Source organism: Pieris rapae, chromosome 4 (genome assembly GCF_905147795.1).
Source record: "Pieris rapae chromosome 4, ilPieRapa1.1, whole genome shotgun sequence".
Classification (NCBI taxonomy): Eukaryota; Metazoa; Arthropoda; class Insecta; order Lepidoptera; family Pieridae; genus Pieris; species Pieris rapae.
The window spans coordinates 4,686,778-4,706,061 of NC_059512.1; the positions used below are offsets into that span (position 1 = coordinate 4,686,778).

At 31.6% G+C, this 19,284-nt stretch overlaps 1 protein-coding gene across 2 annotated transcripts in view; it reads right to left on the reverse strand.

Annotated features, from left to right (window-relative positions):
* The window catches only part of LOC110993150 (protein yippee-like), a 53,598-nt gene that overhangs the window by 32,225 nt on the left and 2,089 nt on the right, over positions 1-19,284 (reverse strand). Inside the window, exon 1 of one of the 2 annotated variants that reach the window (XM_045628029.1) lies at positions 3-175. The exons of the other annotated variant lie outside the window; for it this stretch is intronic. Within the exon in view, the coding sequence (XP_045483985.1) occupies positions 3-160 (158 nt within the window). The 5' untranslated portion in view covers positions 161-175. Of the gene's footprint in view, positions 1-2; positions 176-19,284 lie in introns of those variants that run through there. 2 annotated transcript variants of the gene reach the window in all.

The window sequence follows — 19,284 nt, forward strand, 5'->3', positions numbered from 1 at the left end:
ACCTTTTATTGTCAGAGGCTGTGCAATCCAAAATGGGCAACTCGCGCGAAAAACTTGAACGCGTCGTATTTTGAAAACACGGGCGTCCTCTACCAAGTGTGGTTTGAGCTCGACTGGCTGCAGTGTGAAATGCAAGTAAACTACAAAGAAATGCATCCATGCTACCTATAGGTACAGACCTATCTGTACACAGACGGAACTTATACCTTCCGACTAGACACATAAAAATTGCAATAACATTTTATTCTCTCTTAAACTTCGTAGACGTTGTAAATAGTGCTTTCGAGTTTAGCGCCTGATTAGTTTAGTTCTCCCAGCTCTTTTTGACGTAAAATAATACGAAAAGGCGAAACGCTAGTATAAAACAACATTCTAAATTGCATTATTATATTTACAATACGGAAAAATTTAGATAAAACACATCCATATAAAATATGGATACACCATCTTTGGCGTCATCATTACAGATAATTAAAACACTTGTATAATTATATAATATACAATAATACAAGCGTTTATAATTAATAATTATAAATAATAAGCTTGTTGAATAATTGTGGTTGGACATCTAAATTTTAATATTAGAAAATATATGTTAGTAGGTACTTAAAAGTAGATTGTCCTAGTTTAGCATATTAGAAAATTCAATGTATGCTAATACCATATTAAACTAGTATTTTATTTATTGGCACACAAACGAAGGGTATAGACAAGTGTAGAGTATATAAGACGGACTGCAGTCTCGCAAAATGGCAAGTCAACGTACCGGTCGTAAGCAACGTGGCGATGACCCGAGCGTTACCAATTTTAACTCCTATTTACTTTGCAATTTGTAGTCGTAAACATGATCCTCTTATAACATTGGATTTTATTGGGGAAGAAAATTTCTATAATTTCGGTTAGTATGTATTTACACTTCGATCACCCTTTGTTTTTCTCTTCTGTAACCGATTTCATAATTTTAGGTAGTTAATTAATTTGACTAATCTTTACTGTTGTTGCGTTTCAAAGTATTCTTATACTCTATAATATATGTATGTGGAAATTAACATACACATCTAAATACATAGTTTACTTTATTACTCAACTTATAGTAAGCTTTTAAAAAGACACGTATTAAAATATTAAATCATATATGATAGTAAAATATTCATAAAATAAAAGTATTTAGTAATTACGTAAATCCTCACGGCCAGTTAAAACCGCGCTAATAGATCACAAACACCCTGACACAGAAATAAAATATCGAATGTAATGCGGTGAACGCGTTCATTGGCCGTAATAAGTACACCTACGTCTTTATTATAGGGTCACTACTCGATAAAAACTGCCCGGGAAAAGTAAGTGAAACCTCACAAATCTAGATGTCAAGAGTCAACTGTCAAAATTTATCACCTCTCTAAAAATTGGGGGGAATGTTTTTATTTGTTTTGTTTGTTGGCTCTTGTTACTTGTGCAGTAAGTGTTTTTGTTGAGTTTTGTCATTGTTCTGTTTAAATTAATATTTATTTATCTCTTTAATGTGTATGCTAAAATAAGGCATAGTTTATGGTTTTTCAAATTGTATTTTTTTTTACTTTTTGTGTTCGCAATAATTGTTTTACATTCTGGGTATTTTTAGTTAATTATTTTGCATATTTATATTATTCTGTAAAATCTTGAAAGTAATGTCAAATAAGTATGAATGAATATAAGATAACACACAGTGGATTTTATTATATAATTGGTGAAATATACTGAATATGACACTAGTTTAGTCTAGTTTTGATATACCAGATGTAATATAATTAAAACCACACATCGCTATTAGAAAATAATGCAATTACAATAGATTTGTCAATAGTATGAAAATTACTGAAAAATTTAGTTTTATGCAAATGACAACAACTTCCGTCATTAACCAAAAAATGCGATGGCTAATTATTTTGACATCAACGTTTTTTTCATACATATACCCAAAGGTAAAAAAATATAGAATTTGAAGCCATATGCAAGTTTCGAGAAAATTGACAACAAATATAATAATATTACTCCATAGTTAGTCAGATAAGACGGAGCTTAAATAATGAATATCTGTTAATAGAATAATGAGAATAGTCCAATAGTACTGTAGTCTACCTTGAAAAAAACTTGACAAAGAATATAAACTAACAATATATTTTTTGACATTTCAAAACGCTTAGGACATATAAAATAAATAATACATCTTTGTAGTACAAGTTATGATGCGTTAAGAAACAATCTTAGCATAGGTAGATACATCGATTTATATTTTATACGTAATATTCACAATTGTTGTCAATCGTAGTATCAAAGACACAGTTATTGTAACAATAGGTTCGTTTTGTACGTCGGAATCTGTTGTAGCAGGAATAATGTTATGAAGTACTTATAAAATCATTATTTATAATTTGTGTTGTGTTTTAAGATTCCTTTCTCATGAAGACAATTTCAGTCTAGAAAAAAAATCACAATACATTATTTCAAGCATAGTTAATACAATTACAGATTAATCTATTAACGTTCGATATGCTTACTTTATGTTTCAGTCTAGACTTTCCTGATTCAATCTCTCAACACTAGCAATTTGCATGTCTCTAGAAGACTGGTTTATACGTAATCAATTTATTGCAATTTACTTATCTTGCTTTTCCTATCAATGCTAATCTCTAGTTGAATATTCCTAGCAATCAAAACTTTTGAATTTTCTTACAATTTCAAATGATTAAATGAAAAAATATTTAAAAAATCTGTGTAAAACCGATCTAGCCCTGCGAAGAAAAGTTTTACGAGTATCAATTGTAAAAAGGTCGGCATAGGACTCATGAGCCTGCCAGTGTGTTAACATTCGAATACTAACGACTTACGAGATAGGTTATATAATGTGAATAGAAACATAAGAATTTACCAGAGCTCATGCTTGGCATAAACTCGGTGAAATAAATTTTTAGCTCGGAAAAACGATACAATCTAAACTTGAGTACACGGAGCAAGTACTCACTTAAGTTGGGCGTAAGCAATGCTTTAGAAGGACTAATGGATGCAACCGCTTGTGGTATATAAGATGGAGTCGTTTTTCACATTGAAAATTACTCCAAGAATCGTCGAGCGTTGGTAGCACTTAGTCTCCAGTGCGTTGTCGTCTGTTTTATGAAAATAATTGAGAAAATGAAACATCTTGTATAAGAACCTTTATCGAAACTTACTAGCAACACTATTGTAATAGTAAGCATAAACTTGTTTCGGTAAAGTTTTAGATAGTCTAAACACGAGTACAGTTCGACAACTCAAAACTCAGTTGCAAGCGAAAGTTTAACGGTGTAATATGTAAATTAATAATTTAAATATTAACTTGTACATAACTCAGTGTTACGACATTTTCTTTTTTATACTTACTTGTTTTATACTACTTTATTTTTTATACTGGACCGATCATAAATATTTTACCAATAGTAAGCCTCGCTATGTCAAAGGCTTTCACTCTCGAATTAACCAAAAAATATTTTTTCGTGGGAGTCTGAATTGCAAAAAATATATATTTTTTATGGTTGTCCTCTGGCCGCATTTATATGTAATCAATATGTTTTATGTTATATAGACTGAAATATAACGATTATCGTTAACATCCACAGTGGAAAATCTGTGGGCGGAAGCATTATAAATAATAGTATGCATGTTCAATTCAGCTCTGCTGATGTGACAAATAACAAAAGTAATACAACTCAATATCAATAACGTATTGATTGTAATAATAAAGGCCATTGAAAATGACATTGAAAACATTAAATGTCACAAAGTAAACAAAGCAATATAATCACGCCATAGACCTAAATATACTTTAATAAATACAGCGATCGCGTGAGAACTAGGATTTATATGATAACACAATGAAGTGATTTGTATGTATTAATATAATCTGTTATCGTATTACAATACGTAACATTTTTAAATCATTACCTATGACCCCGCAAGGAAACAAAATTCTTTCAAATTTGAAATCAAATTATGAACCGCATGATAAATTAAATATTTTCACTGACCCTAGCACAGTGAGCCATAAATCAGGAAGAAATTCACAACTATGTTGTTGATTGAGGTACCTAAAGAATTATTTGAAACGTTATTGTATGTCACAAAACCTATTCCCTGGAATCGTTAACAGAAATGACGGGGTGACATGTGTTCCAAGCATTAAAGAATATATCAAATATTCTATTGTAGTCTTTCCTGAACACAATATGTATAAGACAAGACGCAATTCGTTATCAGGACTAAGAACCATGCATCATTGTAATAATAGTACATAATAGCAGTAAATTTCAAGAGGATTTACATGCTTAGTATGAAGCATATTATATTGTCATACAAACATGTTTTGAACTCTGTACATTGATTATAGATACTATTTATTAAGTTTGTTGCAGAAAATAAAACTATTGGCAAAATTAAAAGAAAACCTATAAAAGATCATACCTAATAATCATTGGTAAATAATTATTCATTATTATTGTGAATTATATGCGCTAGTTTTAGGTTGGAAGAATGTCATTTATTTAAATGATATTTATATAAAATTTATGTATTTTTTGTTATTTAAAAGCTCCAGATAATATGTAATTTATTTTCATCAGCTTCTATCAAGAAAGCCTGTGAATTTATATCCCTTCGCAAGTCTGAAGCAGTTTCAGACTGTACTGCCCCCGTGATGCCGTCATTTTACGAATAAGTGCACATTATTGATGGGTTGATGCATTTGAGGTACTTGAACCTGTCAAGGAAGGGTTAATAAAATGATTCATTACTGGAGAGTGGCCTGAGATCTAATTTCGTTTTGTTTGATATTAGGGACTCATTGTTATCTCTCACGGCTGTAATGGGGATTGAAATACACTTTTAAAAGACAGCATTTGTTTATTATTTAGTTTTATAATTTATTAAGAATTAGCTACAGATGAAGAAAAGTATCATTTTTATTTAGCTACTCTAGCCATAAAATTCTTATACAATATATAATATTATTTTATGTTCCAAAATATATAGCAACCGTCATAAATATATTGTTTAAATACTGGTTTAGATAATTTGATCCTCCTTCCAATGAATACCTACATTTTACCTTTAGAGTTCAATCCCAGCTAAAAAATACCACTAGAATAGCAATACACATAACAGTACCAATAGATTTTTGTTTCTATGTGAACAAACACGTTCCCATATGGTAAGCGAAAAACGAGATTTCTTTGAGCCGAAAAACAATTTGACTTGGCTTTTTAGGCAAACATGGGGATCATCTAGTATTAATAGGTTTTATTTCTCAGTGAACTTCAATGCACATTTCTATTCAGCTTCTATAATTTAATAGAAAACCTATAACTAACCTTTAAATATAATAACTTTAATATATTATTAAAATGAGGCCCTTTAGGTTCCGAAGATATTGGCAGTGATTCCCCTTTGCTAGCTAGAATTATTCTTTGTCCGAGGTAGCTGCCAGCTCTTCGGTCTCCTGTGATGTCGACTAACCTTTCAGTTATTTCCTTAAAAAGCCATAAATCGCCTAACCCCACGGAGCAAAGGTCTCGACACAGAATGGCACAATATTATATTCGGAGCCTAAACCCCTGTATTTGCATGCTTTAGCTTTTTCAGCCGCATTACTAGCCGCACCATATATATTTTTGGTTCCATGGTCCCTTCCGACCATAATATTATTTATATATGGTACAGGGTATATTTGATGTAAGGAAAAACAATAAAAGAAAATGAAACTTGATATGAATAAAATTACAAGATATAGGAGACCATAATACAATAACTATATAACGACTGATATGAGGACACTGATTTAGCACAAACAAATATTGTCTGGTGAAAAATCAATTTCGTTCAGACAAAATATACTAAATTGCAAACAATTCCTTTGTCTGTAGCCAGTCGCCGACGGAATCTGACGAATCTCCAACGGTATGGTACACCGAGACAACAAAGGAACTCAACAAGTGCAGACGCCAGGGTGTAACCGGGAAATTGGAGGGACCCCACCGACAGGGTTGGCAAATTTGAAGCCACTATTAAATTAATTATTATAGAATATAATAATAATTAAGAAAAAAACATGATCAACGCTATTGTTCGTGTAATTTGTTGGAATTTATAATTTACGCATCTAATCCATTTAATGAAGTTAACAATAAAAAATAATTAGCATTTACCTACATATTCCAAAAATATCATACATCCCATGTATTCCTATATACATTCATATATTCCTATACAACAAAACTTTGTTGGAGATAAATAAAAAAAAAAAACATTAACGATTCTAAGCCTACTTTGTCACTAGAAAATTGTACCTTATTCACATATACATATTTGAATATCAAAAAAGTAACGCTAATCAGTCATAAACCTGTGACAATTTGACGAATAGGAATCCATTTATCTTGATATATTATGATAAATAAGCTATCATACAAATCTATATCATTTTTATTACAAATACATCTGTGAACATATGTTAATAGTCCATTATATTGTTTGTGATTTTGTGATGAGGCAACCCTCCCGGGGAGGTAGACGGGCATACTAGTGGCAATCATTTGTAGTGTCTGCGCTCTCTATTACGTATAAAATATAGTTGCAGTGTTGTGACGGCGGTGTATTTTTAATAAAATAAAATTATTAAGCACCTGGTATTTAACAAAAACTGGATTAAAACAGATATCAACTGTGCAATGTTAAATGTATTTATAAGTAACTGTACTTTAATTTGTATTTTTTTTCTAAAACCGTGAAACGCAGTTCTTCATTTGTTTCTTTAAAACATAATGGTACCTTTGAGTAACTATCCTAGGTGGTAGCTAGGTGGCGCTAAAACGATATAATATTCAACACATAAATAAATATATTTAAAAGAAATTGCAATATATAAAAGTGCGATTTCATGAGGCTGCAATTAAAGTGAGTAATTTAACGGAATAATAACAAAAGAAAATCAACAATTAGAAAGTTCATTCTTTGTATATAAATGCGCAATAGCCACGATAATCTTATACTATATCTGAAGATAACTTAAGGAACTATACAGGGGCGTAGGTACCGCCGTATTTGCCGTATCAATTATACGGGGCCCCCGGGCCACGGGGGCCCCCAAAGTGTGTAAGGAAAAAGAATAAAAACTTTCTAATTTTTCGAAATATTACAACCGGAGAAACTCCTATCTTCTTCAAGCGAAGAGATATTAAACGCTTCCAAAAAACTGTCTGCTAAATACAGTAAAGACATCTCACTTAATCTTTGTGACCAATAAAAGGCTCTAAAAACATGCTTAAATTCTGAAATTAAAAAAATTTATTCTATTAAAGAACTCATTGAATTATTGCTAGTAAAATTCAATAGTCTTGCATCCAGTTTTCCCGAGGTAATCACAGCATGATTTTTAATCTTGACCCCTCCAGTTACAACCGCAACGGCAGAAAGAAGTTTTTCAAAATTAAAACTAATAAAAAATTACTTAAGAACTTCGATGGGACAATAACGGCTGTCACACATCTCACTATTGTCCATAGAGGCAGAAACTTTAGAAAAACTAAAATCATCATCAGCCATAAATGATTTAATAAATCAGTTTGCCGATAAAAAGGCAAGGAGAGTGAAAATTTAAAATTCGATTTTTATTTGTAAAATGGGTAAATTATGTGATAAATAAATATTACTTCTCACAATATTTTTTTCTTTTGTGAAAAATCTTTACCTCCATATAAGGGCCTCCAAAAAAATTTTTATACGGGGCCCCGACAAGGCACGCTACGCCACTGGAACTATATTATATAGTTTTTAAATAAATCGTTTAGAAATGTTTCGTTAGCTCTTCGTAGTTTTCGGAAGAAATTATAGGCATACAATCTAGTCTAATGTAGTTAGATAATAGACTCGGAAGATTATTCTTCTTCATTAAGGAGACATTTGGGTGATTATTTTTATATGCCTGATGGTTCTTTGCAAATAAACGATTTATTATGTTTTTACAATTAAGAAGAATGTAGTAGAGCAGCAAAATCGTAAGAAAATGTTACGTTTCAAATACAAATACAACGACAAATTATGTACGTTATGTATTTTCTTATACTGTGCAGTCGCAATCGAGTCAAAGGCAGATGAAATGCGAATGAACCCTGATATATTATGGAGAGCCGGTTTATGACCTGACCCAACCTCGAAATTACTGTCCTGATATTACGTCATCACAATAATGTTCATACTAAATATCTAAAATAGTGAAATTCTGTAAATTGGTACAGATGTCTTGGGATAATCGCCGACGGGAGAAGAATGTTTTAGGTTGCCTAATAGATTATTAACACTGGTTGGACCCTACCAGAACCATTTGAGATTTTATTTTAAAAAAAAGAAAGCTTTATAACACATAATAAAAAAGGATATATATTTAAAAGTGAAAGTGCTAGATTAGGACTAGGATTGCGCGTTGTGGGCAGCTAGTCTCTTCCAATTGATATACATATTAATGATTTCACGTCAAATAATATTTTATAATTTAATTACTGTTGCAGCAGCAATTTAGCATAGTTTGAGAAGATGTTGCTTAAGATTGATGAATGTATAAAGTTAAGAATTGGTACTTTAAACGCTTCTACTTTTACAGCTCTGTAAAAGTAAAAGCATTGGGCGCGATTTTTGAGTAACTTACATGTAGGTTTGCATTGTATATTATGTGGTCGGTATTTGGTTCAAAAAAGTCACCATATTTCTATTAAATATAGTTTTGAGTTTCATTTCATTGTACAATTATGAAGTTGAGTTGCAAAATGGTGGTTATGTTATTGTTTGTGGGGATGGTTCAAAATTACAGATCAAATAGTCAAATACTTGATCAAATTTAATTTACATTTTTTTCAAATATGTAAAATAAAATTCAAATAAAAAAATTTATTATATTATCATTAAATAAACCCAACTAGTAGAATAATATATTTTAATATAATACAGATTACACACGTATCATTTTGGAAATAGAGTTTCTGGCGCTATGAAATGTAATTGAGTTCTCGCACTACAATTATAAATATTAATAAAAATAATAATTCATCGACTCTCTATGAGTATCGGCAGATAGCTTTGATTGATTTTGTTCTATACAGAAGTAGGTGATCAGCCGATCAGATATGCCGATTTCCTCCCAATATTATTTCCTTTGACGTACAAGCGTAGGATACAATATGTTACATTTGCGCACAGTCGGAGTCCGGGATCGAACCTACGACTTTAGGATGAGAGTCGCACGCTAAAGCCAGAAGGCCAACACTGCTTAATAAAGTAGATATATATATATATATATATATAAATACTTTATACATAACTATTCATAGGGTGAAAGATTCGTTTACACGTTTTTAATTTATCATTAATTACAATTTATTTCACAAAACAGTTGCTTTAATCGACACATAACAATAACCATTGGATATGCTCTTTTGTAAGCAAATTGGAGCGAATAAATATTGTATGTATTTATTGACAGTTGGATTTATTGTTGAGCAATATTTTATTCTTTAATATTAACAATTCATTCCATGAATCCGGGGCGAGGTCATAAGAAGCACTCGCAAATAATTGTAACGGTTTAACCTCGGGTTATTAGGGCATTGAAAAATGATAATCTTTTTAATAAAACGTATTATCAAATGTATGATACATAAATACGAATAGCTAATATGTTACTGCCTACTGAACTCTGGACAGACTTGTTATATTGGAATGTATATCCAATGATGACAGTTGAAATTTAATTTGGTAAACTAATAAAATACATATTTAACTTTCACCAAAACGCGTAATGCGCATAATAAAAACAAGGGCTTTATATTAAATGAATATGTCGCGGTTTAGTTAATAATCAATGTACGAGGTAAAGCTGGATCTTTTCAAATAAAAAAATCAAGCCAAAAGACAATAGATTTCAAGTTCCTCTTCCCAGCAGAAACGAGGTCAAAACTGCAGCCGTGGTTGGTCTCATCGAAGAAAGCATTGACCTATATTTACATAACACGGCTTGACTTTGTTTTTCCTGCATCTATTTTAAAACATAACAGAAATAGCTGCAATCGATTCATGACGCGCTACTTGATATTATTGATCTGCAAATCTTGTTTAGCACCTGTTCTATTTCAGCTTTATGAACGTTTTGATTGCTTGTTTATTTCCTGATCCAAATAAAAGTCATTTCAAAATGTAAACAACTTACATCCAAATAACAGCGTTGCAACATGTTTATACAAATGCCAGCGAAATAAGGCCGAACCTCAGATAAAAAGTGAACAGACTAGAACCATACATCTTTAAATACATAATATAAGCTCGATAAGGTTTTTCTAATCATGAACAGCCATTTTATTGTTTGTTTTCGTTCGATCCTGCACCAGCAAACCGATAACCTGTGACCTAGTTAAAGCTAGAACATGACCTGAGTTGACCTCTCGGCCTAGGTTAGCGTCACCCGCATCCCTGCAGTCAGCGTTATCAACATTGAGCTCAAGTCTCTCGAGTCTCGACGCTCATGTTGCCCTATATTACTAGACAACATTCAGCTTTTCGTATTTACTAACAAACCCTAGCGAAAAACAAAACATTTCTAAGGAATCAGTTGATACGCCTGTACGCTGCAATATATAGTAGGTACAGTAGATGTTTATGAACAAAAATATGAACCTTATCGTTTATCAGCTAGATACGAAGACTTGTCTTTACAGTTGTGTTTATATGTGCTCTCGTTAAACGTATATTAATCAATAAAGCTTTTGATAAATTTGTCAAATTTTTAAATGTTCCTTATCCTTGGGGTTGATTTGCTACAGTTCAACAATTTGTATTGCTGACAACTTAACAACTAAATAGAGCTTTATTATTTTATTATTTTTATTTTTCTTTATTCAGCTATTTACATTTACATACATCCAGATGATACCAATTTATACTGGCCAAACCTCACTACTTCATTTTAATCTAGGCAATCTTTGTAATTGATAATGGGGGTCAAATCGGAACATTAGGCAGTACACATTAGGGCAAAGTCGACAGAGGACAGTTGAATAAGGCTCAACCATTGCATACAAGTGGCAGCCACGAGCGACCCAATTAGAGCGAAAATTGCTTTCTGACCCGTAATGTCCCTTAAATGAGATAAATATCGCTGGCCGTTTAGGACGGCCTTTATTTTTATGTGAACGGATGTAAACATATATATATTTATTTGTTCTATTTAGGTCATGCCAGGCCATAAATATTTAAAGTATTAATCATAGCTACTTGTTCAGTTTCTAGGGTACACGCTATAAACTCAACTAGCATCTATCATCTGATAAAATTCATACGTTATTTGATTACCAAAAAGTAACTTAAAATAGTTGCATGTGCACTATTGAAAATCTTTCATTTAGTTATATTAATAGTGACGTATAATTAGGCAGAAACATGTTCATGACACGTAATTGATATATTTATACTCATTAGCAAACGTAAGAATTTGCAGGAAAAAAATATAATAATCAAAGATTTTTTTTACTTCCTCGCATTATCAAACAGAGATGCAGGTGTTCTAGGACTAATACGTCATGTAACAAGAACAATGGAGGTTTACGATAACTATGAAATTCAGTCGCTTCATTAAAGTTGTCTATATTCCCACGACATACCTGCAAGACCGTCGGGCTTATTTCAACGTGCAATTTGCGTCATATAACCCTATAAATAACTGAGAATGATGCTTCGTTTCAGATAAAACGGACGCCAATAAGCAACAACGAATTCCTTAAAACCATCTTTTAGCATAAACTAGATCTCAGTTTATCCGCATGTTATTTCGAAGGCTTATAGTACAAGTACTCTAACACGAATATAATGAATAATTATTACACATGTTTGTTTGATGTTATATTCATAATCAAACAACATAGTTTATATAAAAGAAATTTATATAAATTAAATAAATGATATGGTGTGGTGGAAATATGAACTATGCAAAAAGGTTCTGTGTACCAGGGCGTCGAACAAATTTACCGCTTATTAACGGTAAAAAGTGAACATAAAATAAAATTGTGGGTACTACGAAGTTACATTATATCTACGCCATTGTAAAATATAAAAACAAAAAGCCTTTAACATTTAATTATGATACGAACCGGTGTCCGTAACTACGTTTGTGTGATACGCTATTTGTATTCGTATTAAGAGATGAATTGTTAATTGTAATGCAGTCCTATGGTAAGATGTCATAATCTTTAGAATACCCAAAAAATAAATTGAACCATCTAATGTGCACTCGAGCCGTAATTAGAATTATAAAACATAAAAATGTTAGTTCCGTATTACACTCAGCCTTTTTGAAGAGACTATATTCATAAATAAGATGCTAACAGATTACTTGAAATAACTCCATCTTCAAAAGGTCGCATTAAAAAGAAATTCAGGTCAATTCCGTATTATATCTAAATTTAGCTAAAGTCGATGAGATGCATTTAACAATTGTTAGGTTCACGAACGGTCATGATTCATTTAAGTCTTAAGGAATTGAGATTAATGTTTTGAGAAATTTATTTGACTGGTACTCTCTCATTTATTAATTGGGAATTTTTAAACAAAGCGTACATAATTTATAACTTATCATGCAGGGATTTTATAAATGTCAAAGAGTTTTAACAACAATACTGTTTCTAACAATGGAATTCATAGAGACAATTAATACATATAACTAATGTATTTAATTAAATTATCACACTCAACAAGCAAGGTTAACAGCAAGCTTGGAGGATTTCGTGAAGGGGTTACTGGAAGCGCTGCTTCTGTTTTTAAATCTTAGCAACTGTTTAGGCAAATTCCAGTTAAAAACAAAGCTGTTTTCAGTGACGTAATGCCCTAGATTCATGGGGTCAGATCGGTAACACCCCCCGCATTTAGGTTGCGGCGAAGCACTCTGTATAACGAGTAAACTTTGTCATAACCGTGCTCTAGTTGCATCTACTAATTTTGGCGAGTTGCTAACTCAGTTATGAACATTTTTAGTGATTGATTTTTTTATGGTAGAGATGCCATACAGCCTCATCAACGTGTGATAAATTATGCCAATAATACAACAACGTTGTCATTGGTTTATTATTTGTTTCACTGAAATATTATAAATTGTACTAGCCGTCATTTAGAGCTGTTCCCGCGGTATTTCCTGTATAATGACAAGATTCTTCGACCTCTTCAATAATTGTTTATGAGAAAGACTGGGGCGACTACATTTTACCGCCTCACAGCGCAACATCACATTCAAGAGCATCTATCCTCCTCCTGTCGGATGCTATTATATTGTGCTTTTAGCACAATATAAAATAATGAATATATATATATATATTGTAATCTGGTACAGCACTAGTGATTGGACCAATCATTTTAGAACTTCTAAATACAGTTAAGATGAGTATGATGAGTGATTTTAGGTTCGTTACTGTGAAGTGAGTTGCATTATCAAAAAATATATTTTCCAAGTAGTTTTTTCTAATTGATCCAAATCCCGTTTGACAAATTTGTGGAAATCTTTTAACTACTATGCCCCTATGATAATATGCCCCTTTTAAGGAAAATGGTCAGATGGCTTTATTAAAATGCAGGTGTGGCAAATAAAGTCAAACGATACCCATACGTTAACCTTTGCTTTACGAGGCTATTGGCTTAGGTTATTGCTCTGTTATACATATTTGAAATATTATGCAAATATTGAAAGCACTTACTTTCCCGTTTACTCCCAGAGGAATTTTATCAAGAAGCTTCATCGTATTCAACAATTAAATTCGGTAGATTCATATTCTCAACAATATAAAAGCTATATATAAATATATAACACAGAGTGTGTTTTAATGAATTTCAACGTGGTTCAAATGCTGCGTGTCGAAACCCCTTGAAATATTAAGAATGTTTGGTGCAACAGTAACAATGCCCTTAGCCTCTTTCATGTGGACCTCTTTCAATACTGAACATTCTTATTTCATCTTTGCAGACCAATCTAGCGAATTCTAAATGAAATGTGTCATAGTTTGATTTTAGAACATTGGATTTCAAGATTACCTCAAACTTCAAACGCTAATGTAAGATGTAACTTGTATACAAAACTGAATGAGATTAATTATATAATGAATCACGCATTAATGCACCTTTACCAACGCTTTGTTCGCCACTAATGAACTGTGCAATGTGCATGTGACTAACATCTAGTTAATGATCGGCCTGGATCTGAATGCGCAGCTGCAAATAACCATTCATTATTTAATGTATAATAAGACTATTATATTCAACCACCTATGACTATAGATATCCGACAGAATGTTGCAATATAATGTTTTTTTTCCAGGAGGCCAAACTACCAGTTCGCAAATGGTTTATGAAACAATCAAAACATCGGCTATATGATTAAATTCTATAGTCTATTAAACGATGAATACTATACATACAAGTTCAAGTAAGTGTATATTCTATCACCTTTTTATATTTTAAGTATACCTAAATTCTTTTGTTTGGAAAGAAAATTAAATAGGAGAGAAAATCTGCGATATGCAATTCCATAACAAGTGAACTATTGCATTGTTAAATTTATGCTTAAATTATTATTAATTTGATAATATAAGTCACAACTACTGTTTTTAGCGTACGAAACTGAAATTATTTCGATGGAAAACGTTTATAAGTTCTGTTAACGATAATTCTGTTCTAATAATTACGGAAGGTTTTATATTAGTGGAGCTATACAGTATAATCTTCTCAGAACATGCAACAAAGAAAACGACGAACTCGGTTTTAATTAAAACAGCTTTTACAGTTTCATGAAAGGGAATTGAATGGCGAATGTTTTTACATTGTCATTTGAAGCATGAATAGGAATGTAAAGATAGTTAAAAGTTAACAAAGTTACCTTGATAGGAAGCCAAAGAATGGTTTAAAAATAACCTACCTTTTTTATTAGGATCAAACGTAACAAACAGAATTCTGTATTTAACTTTTTATTAGGATTAAGATTTGCTACATTGATTTTGAACTAACATTGAAACTTTTAGAATTTCTTGGAAAAAAGTGTATTTAAAGTGCTTACAACAAAACGTATTGTTCACTGCACACTGAGTCACAAAACGCGTGCCAAGAGCAAAACTGACTAAGTACTGCAGCCAAAATATTTGGTCAGACCAGATATAGGAAGTCGATGAATGGTTTATACACAAGCCATGTTTACTATAATCTAAATTAAAAATACCATCAATATTTTACTTCAACAAGTATGGTCGCACTTTGTAAGCGTATAAGAATGATATGATGGAGAACACATTAAAATAGTGTGAGAATGTTTTGCCTTACACGGTCTGTAAGAAGACTTTTTTGTATCCGGTTGTTGAAAATATGCGAACTGATACAATAGTAAAAAGTATATTGTACTATATTACAATAAAGATAAGCTAATTAATAATGCATTCACATTAAGAATGGGATTAAAGGCCGTGTAGCCTATAAATTTTTGTGCAACTAATGCAAAGAGAGATTTCTAGTATTTTGGAATTTAATTCTCACTATTCCATTTTGTTATATATTTGTACATAACAAAGTCCTAAATATTCAAGCTATATTAGTAGTTTTCGATTCATGAAATAAATACTAAAACGTACCTAACGTAAGTGATCGAATCTCTCAGCAATTTATATGCTCGAATGGTTCATGAATTGCGTTCGTTTCAGCAATTTAAGATGTAACTAGTGATAGATTTATTGGAGTTATATTGAAAATGTAACACATGCAAGTCGTTTATAAGTTTTGCAAAAACCTGTATAAAATGTTATAATTGCACCGGAAGAGGCAAACGACAAATAAATCTGGATATGTAATCAAGGTAATCTATTTCTTTAAACAAAATTTTTTAGTGCAATATTTTCCAATTTATGTGTACTCTTGTAAAGTAGGCGATTCTGATCAAGCCAAATAAAGGTTGCATAATTTTACATACATTGTGTTACAATTTTTAATTAGATTTCAGCTTAATAAAGCATAAATAACTGTAATTGAAATCGAAACGGAAGATATTTTTTTGCAAATTAAAATGGTACTGCAGCATTACTTTTTATCCTATTTTAAACCGTATAAGAAATCACAGGCAAGAACTTTTAAGACAATTTTAACAGTCATCAAAATGCAAACCTTATTTGGAATTACTTGCAAGCTAGTTTAGCTTTAATTTGGTTTCTTAGAAGTCCGGCCGATGTTTTCTCACAAGTCACGACTCAAAAAGTGTAATATGATCTTAACAATGGTTGGTATATAAAAACAACATGCGAATGTTTCAGACAAAGACTCTCACTATACAAACAATTAAGTAATAAGTATTTTAACAAAATGTAAAGATAAAGCAAAGTAAAAGATTCAAAAATCATATTTTAAAGGTTTTACTGTGTTATGTGGTGTGTAGACGATTAATATTCCTGAAAAACTAAAACAAATCCGTCTTCTTTGTTATACAAAAAGGTACATATTTTCTTTAATACGAACACCTGGATAATGGTAATTGCTCAACTATGGGTGTGTCATAGAAATACGGGTGAAACAATTCCCACACATACAATTAAGGGCATTTGCGGAGGTTAGCGTGCATTATTCCTGCACATTTTAATCGATATGATTGAAGTGTATCGTCGTTGTGTGCCATGATACGTGTACATTGTTTATTTACTCTTTATAAATATAAAACGCTACATAAAACAAGATTTTATCATAAAATTCATATAGATGTCTAAGGGTCTGTTACACAATGCCCGGATAAGTTCCAAATAAGCTATTTATTACTTACGGGTAGGATAAACACTATTGTTGTGTTTCACGACTGTCAGGTAGTGCGAAATTTCTTCGGAACTTTTATCTTCCGAATAATTTATGTGTTGCATAGCTATTTGGTACTTTATCCATACATTGTGAAACAGACCCAAAGTCTGAAATAATATAATTGAAATATTAGTTTAATGATTATCATAAACACTATATAGTATAACGGGTTATACAATCGTCGCCGTAGAGTTCCAAGTTAGACCTGCCCGATATCAATTATCACAAGTCTGACGAAGTTGGTGTTCTGTAGTTCGGAGACCGCTACTTAAGGGTCGTTACGACAACGAAAACTTACGCAATTGGTATAAAATACGTGTCATTAAATACAACCTGTCCTACATAGTTTTTGCAAACGATACGGCATCGATTGATGATAAAAGAAATGGCTTCTAGGTGTGTACAGATTGTTAATATTTTATTCAGGAGTCACTTCAAGACTGATAGTGAACGTATTCTGGAAGTAGCCTTTACTACTACCTACCTACCTACTCATTTAGTTCTGGTTGCGCCAACGGAAATCACTTGACCTTTGTATTTTTCTCTATCCCACCCAAGCTATACCAGTTAGAACTAGGCGGACACAGGTTCTGAGCTGGCAATAACAATTGGCAACATTGTGAGACCTACTCGTGTGCCAATGCGGAAATTGAGCTTTAAATTTTGCTGTACATGTTTATTGTGGCCTTTGTAGCGTTGCTTGTCAGACATGTGGTTCACATTAAATAAATTGAAAATGTATTAAAAACATAATATTTGATATATGTACTAACACAGATATCAACTGTTGATGTTGCTTGTGGTTATGTCCCACAGATTACAAAAGCTCGGTTACATTACTGCCAAGAACTGCTCGATGCTTTTCACCCGAATGTCTTTATAGAATCAATATAGTAAAATTTCATTATAATTAAGCCTAAAATCCTGGTATTGTATAAGCAATGCATATAGACGCAATGTTGCAAGAGGAAGCCAGGCAGATAACTTGTCCCAGTTTCTCGGCTTTAAACCGCTAAACAAACTGGCGTTCTGTTTGTATGCTCTTACACATAAAATAAATAAGACCTCATTCCAGAACTAAATTTAAATGTTTCTCAATGGTACGGAACATAAGTAAGAGCAATGCGCAATATTAACAGCGCATCTTAATTAAAATAATTACGCATTGTGTTCCTAGGGGCAATACTAAAACATTATTGATTTAATTGTTTTTATTAACATATAGAGCCTCAAATTTATTTTATATTACTACTGCTGTACATAATTTTATACACTTTGAAATAAATATTGAATTTATCGTAACAAAGGATATTATGTATTATAAGTAGATTTAAAATCTATTACGTTGTTTTTTTTCTAGGATAATTTCTCATTCAGGGTATAGTAGCACTCTATTTATCAAGCAATTTTTAAAATAGATCCAGTAGTTTTGTGAGTTTTTTTTACAAACGCATAGAAATACATAATTTTTTTCCTTATAATTTTAGGCATATACATGCTTTGTCTCAAGAAAGAGTCACGGAATTTTAATTTAGAAATGACTTCTCTTTACAAGCTTGTATTTGATATTAATAATAACTGGTAGTTTAACTCAGTCCTACTTCTTCACTTTCATTTTTAAATACACATGAAAACAAGTTTTTGAACTATTACTATAACTTTCACTTTTGGAATTTAAAACTACTACTGAAGTGTCCTAGAAAATATCTAAGCTTGTTATGTTTTTTCAATACGGGACTAGTGAAGTATACGTATAATTGTCAAAAAAAAACGTGGAAATAAAAACAGATCCGAGAAACCCTCTGTAGTCAGTAAGTAAAATGAAACCGTGTGTTAAATGATAAATTTACTATTTGATAATTTCCAAGAATACATAGTTGTTGCAGAATAGGTTCGTTGCCCTACGCAAATAACAATATCAGGTAAGGTACAAAAGAAGAAATATGAGCGTGCGCTCAAAGCCTTTCGTTGTATTGCGGTTGAATTTAAAAGAAAACCGCAGAATATTCATAGAATCAACGCTTGCAGACAACTTAATTTATACTCGTTTGTTTTATGCACAACATCTATACAAATACTTCAGTTCCATTGTCTTTGGTTAATTCAATTCAAACTGTGGTTATTAAATAATTCATACTTATTCGATGTAACATTTACTTTTTCTTTCTATAACCAACCTTTATTCACACAATTAAAGGACGAATAAGTAAAGTGTGTGTATTACAAAGGTGGGTTCTATGTAAACAGTGTAGTTTTAATAATACTGTAGAATTTCTTAATCATACATAACTGATTAGTTATTGCGCATTTTACAGACAATGTTTATATTCAAGCATAGCGTGTTCTAACGTCAACCACTACATCTATTTAATATTC